The 12,229-nt window shown below is 48.9% G+C and overlaps 1 protein-coding gene across 7 annotated transcripts in view; it reads right to left on the bottom strand.

The window, feature by feature from the left end:
* PRPF3 (pre-mRNA processing factor 3) overlaps positions 1-12,229 on the bottom strand; it is a 129,543-nt gene that overhangs the window by 85,115 nt on the left and 32,199 nt on the right. For all 7 annotated transcript variants that reach the window (XM_078670663.1, XM_078670666.1, XM_078670664.1 and 4 more), the window contains one exon: positions 2,970-3,142. In XM_078670663.1, coding sequence (XP_078526789.1) covers positions 2,970-3,114 — 145 coding nt within the window. In that variant the 5' untranslated portion in view covers positions 3,115-3,142. The remainder of the gene's footprint in view (positions 1-2,969; positions 3,143-12,229) is intronic.

Genomic DNA, 12,229 nt, shown 5'->3' with positions numbered 1-12,229 from the left:
CCCTCCCTCCCAAGTGCTGCGCACGACCGACGCAGCCCCGCCCACCCTTTAGAACGCCCGCAACGCGGCGGAAAAAACGCCACGATTAAGGCGTTAAGCAACAAGGTGATGACATTCTATGCATGATGTCAAGTTAATATAAACATACAAAATATAAGGTGCTACAAACATCTAAAGCGGCTGCAAGCTAATAATTCATACATATACACCAATAAATTGGGTTTATGTACAGATTACACATTGCACAGGACACTTTGTATTAACACAGTAACTTCTAAACACAAACTTAAATTAATGTTTTAAAATATATCCGAGTACAGAATAAATGAATGGCTATGTCGGAATAAAGTTACAGCAATGTGGTGGTTTCTCACATCAGTGGATACAACTGTGACTATCAAGTTGTAACTACTGATGATTTCGAGGAATGAACACTTTCAGAGGGGTCCCTTTGTGGGACTACTGAACACCAAGTTGCAAATTAGGACTTTCAGAGGTCTCTTGTGCCCTTGCTAAACACTGATGTTTTTCAGTCTTCGCTCAACCTCTACTTGACAATTAGGTAGATACTGAGAGGTAGCCACGGCCCTTGAAGGGCTTCTTTCAATCAGGGCAAGCCCTTGCTGAACTACCTGCAAAATAAGGACCACAACTAAGCATGTGGACTGTAAGGTTTCGTTGACAGAGGGCACTTGAGAAACTAAAAAGGAAAGTTATATGTATGGAAGGGCAGGTCCTCAACCTAGTGGAGATGGTATAACCACTGGAAACTTGAGCCAGACTGCAAGGATTGAGATTTAAAAATAAAAAAAATATTAATTAACTTTGCATTTCAAGCCGCGGCTCGATTGTTGCAGGAGGTAGAATGTCTGACAAAACAGTGAATGCTTTTAGAATCTGAGATTTAATGTTTCCACCCATTTCCAAATTACAGAATGGTAACCTTCTAATGTCACAGTTTGAGAGGGACTATTCCTGGGAGATGCGTCAGACTGCTTTTGAGGTAACTAGAGCTTATGAGATACAAGCTGTGGGCCCTGGAATGAAGAAATTATGTGCTGGGACTTGTATATCACAGCTCATCCGCCCCAGACAGAGAGAAGAAGTGGCAAGTATCACTAAGAACGACCTTAAATACGGGGTCCGCAAGATACTCTTTTTGATCCAATATAAGCGGCCAACCAAAAAGAGGATGGAGGCGCTCCAAGTTACAAAGCGAGAGATGCAAACAAGTAAAAAAATGTGGCACTGGTAAGGTTTGCAACAAAACGTTAATTGATCTCGGAGGGGAAGACTAAATATTTCATATTTTCGAACAGAGTCCAAGACGGCACTTCAGCATGAAGGTGATGTGTTACTTGTCAGTTACACCAGGACATTGGAGGTCCAGTTGCCATGGATTGCCTTAATTTTGGAGAGCTATGTTATGTTCTGTCTTGTGATAGATGGGCCTGGGCATCCTGGAAGGGGCGGATTGTGTCAGTTATTGTTTCTTTCGCTCTTACCACCCTTATTTCCCCTATATTTTCTTGTGTATGAGTTAAGTCTTTCTATTAATTTGCGAGGTTCTGCAGCTGTTAAATAGGGCAGATGTCTGTCATGTGTCCATTTTCTGCAATACTGTATCGGAGCTCAATAAAAAGATCTGGCAGATAAATACATAAACAAATACACTGAATACAAAGTTCTGACGTATTGTAAAACTCATCACCTGCAAAGGGATGACCCAAAATGTTTGTCCAAATAAAATCTTCAAATAATAATCCCAGCAGCATTGTAAATGGCCTACTATTTTTAGGTCTCGTCCTTTACCATTGCGAAGCAATGGGAAATGGGGGAGAATTCAAGTGCTCAAACGGATTGTCAAACCACCGCTTTTTTCCGTGGCGTTTTCTTCGAGTGCACGTACAGGCACGCGCATTTGGCCCATACACTTTCATGGCCATCTGTTCCTGTTCCTCAATGTCCCTCCCACCCTTCGTTTGATCTTGCCGAGAGTTCAGGCTAATGGCCCTCCCCCAGCACAGAGCGCGCATTGCGGCCGCACAGCACATCAAAGGGCTTCTCCCAGCGTGTGCTGTGCAGCTTCTCCTCCCCTAATTATGTGGCCGGCCGTACTTGTGTTTCCCGGCCGCTCTTGTATTTAATTAGCAGCAGCAGCATTTCTCCTGCGCCAGGCCACATCAAAGGCTCTGTGCCACTTTCACCCACACAGCAACACTTACAGACACGCAACGCCACTCACACCCACGCAAGCCCACTATCATCCACGCAACACCACACTCACCCACGCAACACCACACTCACCCACGCAACGCCACTCACACACGCAACGCCACTCACACACGCAACGCCACTCAAACACGCAACGCCACGCAGCCGCGCAACGCCACGCAGCCGCGCAACGCCACGCAGCCGCGCAACGCCACGCAGCCGCGCAACGCCACTCAGCCGCGCAACGCCACTCAGCCGCGCAACGCCACTCACACGCGCAACGCCACTCACACGCGCAACGCCACTCAGCCACGCAACGCCACTCAGCCACGCAACGCCACTCAGCCACGCAACGCCACTCACAGATTGTGGGTGCAGATTGTAGGTGCAGATTGTGGGTGCAGATTCAGAGTGCAGATTCAGAAAAAACTCAGCAGCACCACCACCATTGCAATGCAATAGGTCTCGTTTTAACTCAAATTTAAGCTATAGGCCTTGTAAATGACAAAGCCTTTTATTTATGTTCCAAAAACCAGAACGCAAAAATAAAGGGCATTATCATTTACAATGCTGATAGTTCAGACTCGCGTTATTGCGAGACCTATTGCATTTCCAATGCTTGTTTATGGTATAATTGAAGCCATCAAGCCATAAAGGCAAATGTTTCAGGAGCTCTGGGCCATTCCTTAAACTTTAATGTTCAGCAACTCACAGGCAAGGTTCATGCAGCAGAGTGAAGGACTAACAGAACTTACCTGCTGCTTTCTTCTTGTCCATTCCTTTCCCCACGCAGTTCAACGCGGCTGTGACCACAGTAGGCTCCGAAAAACCGAGGAACCGTTTCACTGTCTTCTCCACCCATGGCTTCATCTCCTCCAGCTCACGCTTGGACACAGACATCTTGCTGGATTTTTAATAAATCGGATCTCTGTGCATGTGAAGAAATTAAGGGTTGTTAGAAAAACAACTGTCAGAATTATTCGGATGAACTCACATAGATATATCTGGTTTTGTCCTTTTTGTTGGGCGTCCTAATTATGGAGGAGTATTGAATTTATTTGCCACCCATGTTCCATTGCTACCAATGCTAGAACACTCCAATTGCTGCAACAAACTACTCCAGTTAAGCTCAACAGCCACACATATAGAGGTCATTAATACCAAAAAACAAGAGCACTTAAAAATGTGATGCACATTGGAACTACGCCCTAGCTTTTCTTGAACAATGGCCTTAGATCCAATGTTAGCCCTTATCCGTAGCAACCTTCCTCTGTCCAGTAACAATGAAATCTCTTGTATTACTCCCAGCATTTCACAGATTACCTTTGCTTTATTCGGGATTCATGCTATATGCAATGTTATATTTATTGAAATTGTGTATGGTGTTACAACTATTCTTGTTGTCTTGATAACCTTTTGCAATCCGTACGCAAGTTATGGCACTGGAATGGTCACTGAATTATTGGTATTGTATTTGATGGTGTTTCTCACAGATCCGATGTGAGTCACACTGCTTAGTTACTGTCAGGTTGGGAGGAGTAGAGAGACAGAAAGAGGGAATCAAGGCATGCTGGAAGAGACTGGCAGTGAGAATGTAAGCAATTGACCGACATTGGGGCCCGTCAAGTGATTATAACCAATGCTAATCTCTTAAAACGTTTATAGGCCCACCAAACCGAAGGGAGTAAAAAGCAGATACCTCTACTCCCTGTTACAGTCCAAACTCAAACAGCATCCAGCAGCCTCCATATTATCTATACATTTACCTGCGGAGGAGCCATGTGAAACAGGTGGAAGATCAAGACAAAGCTTCAACGTACACATCCTTGATTTATTTCCTCGGTTCTCCAAACTCTGGGAAAGGGCAGGTATGTCAGTTTGAAGAGGAGTGCTCCTCAGGATGCTGAAGGCCCTGCACTGACACTTGCGGAGTACAAAGGTGTCCTGCGCTTAGAGGCTCAGTGACTTGAAAACCCAGCTGCAGAGTTTCCAGTCGCATAAGTAGCAAAATCCTTCCACCCAAAAACACGAACGAAGCGATAGTCCTACAAAAATAACTCAGCTGTATGTTCAGGTTGCTAACAGTTCACTCCCAATGGTCTTAAGCTCTTATAATAAGCAAGGTTTTTAACTGGTCAGCACCCAACATATCAGTCCCACCGGAGGTATCAAGACTGTTAGTAGAGGCAGAGGTTTTGGTCTGATTTAGTATCCATGGAACATTGTTGCTTCAACAGGCCCCACAGGGCAAAGGATATTAGGGTAAGGTACCAACTAGGACTTAAAACAAGGATTTCATTGGAGCGAAAAAGACCAGAGAGCTAACTCACACCATGCAGGAATCAGCTTGGAAGCAAAACCTGACTCCAATGTAGGGAGTGAATAAGGTAAAACTATAAGTGTATTTGAGACCTCCACAGCCAGATACGGGCTCTAAGAATACAGGATGGTCTGAAAGGAGTCAGTAATGATGATGGAAAGCATCTAGGCAGCTTAGTTACTAGTGTAGTTGGTTGGCGGCTTTGATTCTATCTTCTTCCACAGCAGCTGGACTGGAGAACCACTAGGTTGAGAAATCTAAGATCTTGGGTCTTCTTCCATGTGTATCTTCAAGTATGGAAGTCCAGCCTCTAGTCACGTTTAGGTCATTGGAGCAAGATGTTGTTAAAATTTAGGTTTCAGAAATGATAGTTAATGCCCATAAACAGAGCACATGTATCCTCAAAGGCCAACCCAGTATACCTATGAGTTGTTCAAGGCAGGAGAACAATGTTTTTGCCACATCACAGCTGAAGCCGCATTCCATTCCATACTGCGATCATCCACACCCATGAACAATAATACCATGTAACAGCCGCTGCCCACCTAATACTAGGCAGCTGTGGTCAATTGCTTACTCTCTCAATATAAAATTGCCTCCTTCTCATGCCTTAATTCCTTGCACTACACAACCAAAAACAGTTGCCAATACTGATAAACAATTCCTATGTCGATGAATAGACAGTGCAAGGAAATGGAGCCAAACACCCATAAGCTTGTTATTTGCAATATTCAAAAAGTTTTTTGATTTCATTTAAGAAAAATATATAGTGGATATATACCAACAAATGACCAAACGTGTAATAACACAGAATAAATATACTCACAACTTTTCATTCATACTCCATCCTCACAAATCATTCATACAAACATACCCTTTTTTACACATTCAACACCTATAACAAAGTCCTAAATTGGCCTGTATGGTTACTGAAAAAACAGGCCTTACCACTACCATACCAAAATATGAAAAAAAAGCCTATAAGTTGCATACACAACTAAACAGTTTTAGTGATACAGTCATTTATAATGTAGCATCAGTATTAATCACAGAGTCTACATAAATTAAATGGGAGTGGCATTCACAAAGATCTACGCGTTTCAAACCCCAATCGTTGTAGGGGTTCTCATCAGGACCAACAACCACTGTAAAAACAAGAAACAAAAGAAAAATGTCAGAGCTAACTTCTAGCTTAGTTTGCCCAGTACTCCTCAGAATTCGCACCTGGCCACGACTTACCAATTTCAAGAATAACCACCGCCGTGGACTTCCTCGAAAAAACAAGTCAAAGAATGAATCTAAAGAAAAAATAATAATAAAAGCAAATAAACACAAATAAAAACGTCCTGTTATCAATAATCCTCTTCATGGCATAAGGTACATGAAGTTCTTCATTTCGAGCTTGTATACTTACTCCCTCTTGTTATTGGACTTGGAATCCTATTTATAGAAGAATGGTGTGAAGAAGGAGTAGTTTCTGTCCTGTAACTCCAGTTCTGTAGTAGGGGTATCTCTGTTATAGTCATAATCTAGTGAATAGTCCCGCCCATGTGCGTGGACCCCGGAGCAATCAAAAATAATCTCTTAGTGTCAAAAAAAATGCAGAAATGCATAGACACTTAAGAGAGAATTTAAAGACAGATAATGCAGCCAAAAAGGCTACACTGTCCAGTACTTCAACTAGAAATTCCACCACAAAATCCACAAAACAGCAAAGCCTGTACAGATTTCCCTTGCTTAACAGCAAAATCCCTCAGGAATGATAGAGAGAAGAACTTGGACAGACAAGCCCCATAGGCTGCCATTATGTGGCTTAATTAGGATACTGTGCCTTTAAGGAACCTTCCAGAACCTTCTCCCAGTATCCCAGAATGCATAGCAGGTCCAACTTAGCCTCAGTTCTTTTTGAAGGCGTAGAAAACGCCAGACCTGTAGCATTATGAACATGAATAACTCTCCACCGGGGAGGCGGGAGGGCGCTTATGACTATAACAGAGATACCCCTACTACAGAACTGGAGTTACAGGAGAGAAACTACTCCTTCTGTAGTAGGGGATCTCTGTGTATAGTCATAATCTAGTGAATAGAATGGCAAGCCCATCCCCACACCAAGCGGCGGTGGAGAATAAAATAACGCCACTACTGTGCGAACAGATTCCGCAGCGAAGCCTGCCCAACCTGAGCGTCTGCCCTGGCATCAGTGTCCAGGCAGTAATGCTTAGCAAAGGTATGGACCGACTTCCAAGTGGCCGCCTTGCAGATCTCTGCAATGGGAACATTACGGAGCATAGCTGTCGTAGCAGCTTTGCCCCTGGTGGAATGAGCCTTAGGTTTGCCCCCTAAGGTCTTATTAGCTTTGTAGTAACACAACTGTATGCAGGACACAATCCACCTCGAGATGGACTGTTTAGAGGTAGCAAGACCAGTCCTGACAGCCATAATTGATGAACAATTGGTCTGACCTACGAATATCTTTAGTCTTATCAAGATAAAACTTCAGCACCCTCCGCACATCCAGGGAATGTAAAGACCTTTCCGCTGGAGATGAAGTGTTCTGAAAGAACTTGGCAAAGTGATAGTCTGATTGATATGAAAATCAGAAACAACCTTGGGAAGAAACTTAGGGTGAGTACGCATAACAACCTTAGCATTATGAAATACAGTATAAGGTTCTTGGCAACACAATGCCTGAATCTCACTCACCCTGCGGGCCGATGTAATGGCCACGAGGAACGCCGCCTTCCAGGACAGGTGCTGCAACGAAGCCCTATGAATGGGTTCAAAAGGCTCCTTCATCAATCTGGACAGCACCACATTCAGGTCCCATGAAGGCGAAGGAAGCCTGACAGGAGGGAACACTTTCTTCAAGCCTTCCAAAAAATCTTTGATCACAGGGATCTGGAAAAAGGAAGTCTGTGAAGGGCCTTTCCTGTAGGCAGTCAAAGCAGCCAGATGAACCTTAATGGAATGGACATTAAGGCCCGACTGCGCCAGATGAAGCAGATATGGAAGGATGACATCTTCCTTGCATGTCGTAGGGTCATAGTTCTTAGACTTGCACCAGATGCAAAACCTCTTCCACTTGTAAGCATAAGAAGTCCTAGTGGAAGGTCGCTTAGCCTCCTTCAGTATGTCCATACAATCCTCTGGGAGATTCAGATGGCCATATTGCACTATTTCAGGAGCCATGCCGCCAAACTCAAAGACGAGAGGTTGGGGTGCACCATCCGCCCCCCGAACTTCGTGAGAAGGTCCGGCCTGCACGGCAGCTTCATGTGAGGAAGGAGAGATCGGTGAAGCAGGTCCGTGAACCACCACTGTCTGGGCCATTCCGGGGCAATCAGAATCACTCTCGCCCTGGATTGAGACAGCTTGATGAGAACCGCCGGAATCAGGGGAATTGGTGGAAAAGCGTACAGAAAGCTGTTCGACCAGTTGATCCATAACGCGTTCCCCAGCGTCCCCGGCTGGTAGTACCTGGAGGCGAAGCCTCGGCATTTGCTGTTTTCGGCGGTGGCGAACAGATCTACGTCTGGAGTTCCCCACCTTGCGAAGACTTCTCCTAGTACTTCGTCGTTTATGACCCATTCGTGGTTTTCCTGCATGAGTCTGCTCAGTTCGTCTGCCTGAACATTCTGCACACCTGGCAGATGGGTGGCCGTTATCGACAGTCCTCGAGCCAGAAGCCAGTGCCAGATCGCCTGCGCCTCCTGCGACAGAGTGCGCGATCTCGAGCCCCCCTGCTTGTTGAGGTAATACATCGTTGTCGTGTTGTCCGTCTGAACAAGCAGAGAGTTGGTCTGAAAGGACGGATGAAAGGCCTTCAGTGCCAAGTGAACAGCTCTCAGTTCCAGGAAATTGATGTGGTACGTGGACTCCGTCGGGGACCACGTCCCTTGAATTTGCAGGTCTCCGGAGTGCGCCCCCCAGCCTTGGAGAGACGCATCCGTCACGATGGTCTGTGTGGGAATGTCCTTGTGGAAGGGAACCCCTCTGAGGAGATTCTCCTTCGAGCACCACCACTTCAGAGACTGAAGAGCATGTAGAGACAGTCGTATCCTGTCGTCCCAAGAACCTCTCCTCTGGTCCCACTGATCCTCCAAACACTCCTGCAGAGGTCTCATCTGTAGCCGTGCGTGAGGAGTGAGAAAGATGCAAGAGGCCATCGATCCCAGTAGAGAAGACACCGTCCTCACAGTCATAGACGGAGTTTTCATGAGAGCCTGAGCCTTCCGAACGAGCGATAAACGTCGCTCTTCGGAAGGAGACACGCTTGCTGACAGCGTATTGATGGAGGCCCCCAAGTACTGGATGCACTGTACCGGAATCGGGACCGACTTGGACATGTTGATGTGCAACCCCAGCTTGTTCAAGAGAACGCACGTCTTCTGGAAGTGTGCTTGAGCTTCCGAGAAGGAGGAGGCTTTGATCAACCAATCGTCCAGGTACGGGTAGACAAACACCTTGTTCTTCCTCAGGTGTGCAGCTACCACTGCCATACATTTTGAGAATGTCCTGGGTGCAGACTTCAGTCCGAAGGGTAGCACCGTGTACTGATAGTGATTGGTGCCGACTTGAAAGCGCAGAAATTTTCTGTGTTTGCATGCAATGGGCACGTGGAAGTATGCGTCCTGTAGATCTATGGCACACATCCAATCTCCTCGTTGCAGCTGAGGGTAGATCTGATGCAACGACAGCATGCGAAACTTTTCTCTGCGAATCCACTTGTTTGCCTGTCGCAAATCCAGAATGGGCCTGAACTCGTTTTTGTCCTTCTTGCGGACAAGAAAGAACCGAGAGTAAAGACCTCTTCCTCTTTGAGACAGAGGTACGTCTTCGATCGTCCTTTTCCTTAGCAGAATGTCCGCCTCCGCCTGAAGCTCGCGCAGTTGATACTGCGAGCTGACGGGAGGAATCGATGGAGGAGGGCTGGTGAAACGTAGACTGTATCCATTGCAAACAATATTCAGCACCCACTTGTCCTGAGTAATTTTTCTCCACTCTGCCAGAAAAAATTGAACGCTTCCCCCCACCGGAGCGGGTAACGGACGAGGGGGAAGTAACAGCTCAGGGCCGGGACCCGGCCGGGCCCTTGGTCGCAGTAGAGGACTGTTGCCGACCTCTACCACCTTGGCGTTTCTGGAAGGGCCGCCTGTACTGTTGCTGCTGTTGATGTTGTCCAGCAGACTGTCCCCTTCCACGACCCTGCGACCCAAACCGACGTTGGTACTGTCGGAAGGGTTTCTTCTCCTTGGGCTTCTCCAAGCCCACTGCCGTCAGGGTCTCCGCCTCGGCCTTCATCCTGGCCATCTCGTCATCCGCGTGTTTCCCGAAGAGGGTATCTCCGGAAAACGGGAGATTCGCCACGCGTTGCTGTGCTTCCGGTTTCAGTGAAGTCAACCTGAGCCAAGCATGGCGTCTCTGGTGAATCCCGTGGCAATATCCGTGCGCCGACAGCAAGGATATGTCCGCTGCGGCGCCGATGGCCTGGTTAGAGACCAGCATCCCCTCCTGGACGATCTCCATGAAGTCCTCCTTGCGGTCTCGAGGGACAAGGTCCGCAAACTGCTCCATCGAGTCCCACAGGGACCGGTCGTAACGCCCCAGCAAAGCCGAGTCACTGGCGGCCTTCATCGACGAGGCGGACGTCCCACACGCCTTACGACCAGCAGAATCGATCCAGCGGCTCTCCTTGTCCGGAGGCACCGTGGACGCAGGGGAGGTGGCATGAAGCTTTCGTGCAGCAGTCACGATGACTGAATCCGGTACCGGGTCCTTCCTCAAGAAGGCTGGGTCTGAGTCCGGAGCCCTGTACTTTTTAAGGATCCTGGAAGGCGCAGACTTCACCGCTGCCGGCGTCAGGAATAGCTGTTCGGCGGGCTCAAGGAGCCCCGGCACCAGAGGTAACAGGGGGCGAGACAAGTGCCTTTTGTGTAATGTCTCAAATATCACAGAGGTAGAAGTCGTAGGCGCTTCGACCTTGATGCCCAACTTCGCCGCTCCACGCAGGAGAACCTCCTGAAACGTGCCGATATCGTCGATAGGAGAAACTCTAGTCTCCGGCGAATCGGACAACGTGGGCGAGTAGGAACGGGTCCCAGAGGCAGAATGTGACCTGGACCGACGTCTCTTATGATGATGCCTGGATCGTGAGGAAGATCCGTGTCCACTCCTCGATCTGTCCCGTCTCCCCGAGCGAGACCTCGACCTCTTGGGTCTCGAACGTTCCTTCGGCTTCCCAGGGTCAGGAATCCTAGGTTTCTTAGGAGTCTTCTTCGGTGGCGTCGGAAACTTGGGCATCGACACCTCCCTCGGCGGGACCGGAGGTGGAGGAGTAACCGGACGCGGGGTCAGCGGAGCCGGCTTCAGAGGTGGGGTCAGAGCCTTCGGCGGCGGACCCTTCGGCACAGCCGGCCGCGAAGGAGGTGTAGAGGGCTTCATCGGAGTATCCACCCCGGAATGCGCCGTTCCCGGCGAGCCACCATCCCGTCCAGAGCGTGGGGAGCCCCCCACAGTCCTGGGCCTGTCCTTAGGACCTCTAGACGCCGAAGATCGGTGCCCAGACGACGACCGACGGTCCCTCGACGTCGAACGGCCCTTCGGCGTCGACCGTTTCTCACTCCTCGACGTCGAACCGTGTCTGCGTCTCGACGTCGACCCCGACCAGATCGACGAGCCACGGAACCTCGACGACGGGCGATGGTGTCTCGACGGCGACCTCGATCTCTTCGCCTGTCTCGACGTCGACTTTTCGGACCGTCTCGACGTCGACCTCTCGGTCCGTCTCGACGTCGACCTCCTCGACGACGGTCTCTTCGGATGCTTCGACGTCGACTTTATCGACGTCGACCTCTTCGGCGCCGGAGACTTCTTCCGTCTCGACGGCGGCCTCGACGACGAGGATCCCCTTGACGACGATGTCCTCGACTGAGAACGGCGGTGTCGCCTCGACGGCGAGCGCCGACGCCGGGCCCTCTGATGTCGACCACTCGACGCCGACATCGACGACGAGGAGATCGACACCGGCTTCGACGGCGGCCGGAACACGTTCCTCGACGTCGACGGGCGACGTTTTCTCGACCCAGAGCCCTGGGGAGACTTGGAACTGGCCGTTGACCGCCCCCTCGACGTCGTGGTCAGAGCAACTGACCCAGACGGAGATCCTGGGCGAGGGCTGGTCTTCCTGCCCCTGGGGAGCCCCCCCAGAGGCCTCAGCATGGACAGAAGGAGCCCCTCCTGACCCACCTTGTGCCTTCAACCTCCTTTCTTCAAGGCCCTGAAGTCTGATCTTCTTCCTCTCCTTCAGGGTCCTTCCAGAGAAGCCTCTGCAGATCACACAGTCCTCAGGGATGTGGGAAGAGGGAAGGCAGAGAATACAGACCTCATGGGGGTCTGACTTGGCCTTCTTCCTTGAGCACTCCGGGCACTTGTCGAATAATGCAGGCATTATGGACAAAAAAAGAGTGCAGAAACACAAGAAAGAAGACACCAAAGTACTTTTAAAGCACCAAAAAATCGAAATTAGTGTAAACACCAACAAAACCCTTGAAAAGGGAGAGCTCAATGCTCCAGGGTCCTGCTTGCAGGAGCCGGAAAAAAGAACTGAGGCTAAGTTGGACCTGCTATGCATTCTGGGATACTGGGAGAAGGTTCTGGAAGGTTCCTTAAAGGCACAGTATCCTAATTAAGCCACAT

This window comes from Lissotriton helveticus, chromosome 12 (genome assembly GCF_964261635.1).
Source record: "Lissotriton helveticus chromosome 12, aLisHel1.1, whole genome shotgun sequence".
NCBI lineage: Eukaryota > Metazoa > Chordata > Amphibia > Caudata > Salamandridae > Lissotriton > Lissotriton helveticus.
Note: the sequence above shows the minus strand (reverse complement) of the source record. Positions and strands in the feature narration are given on the sequence as shown.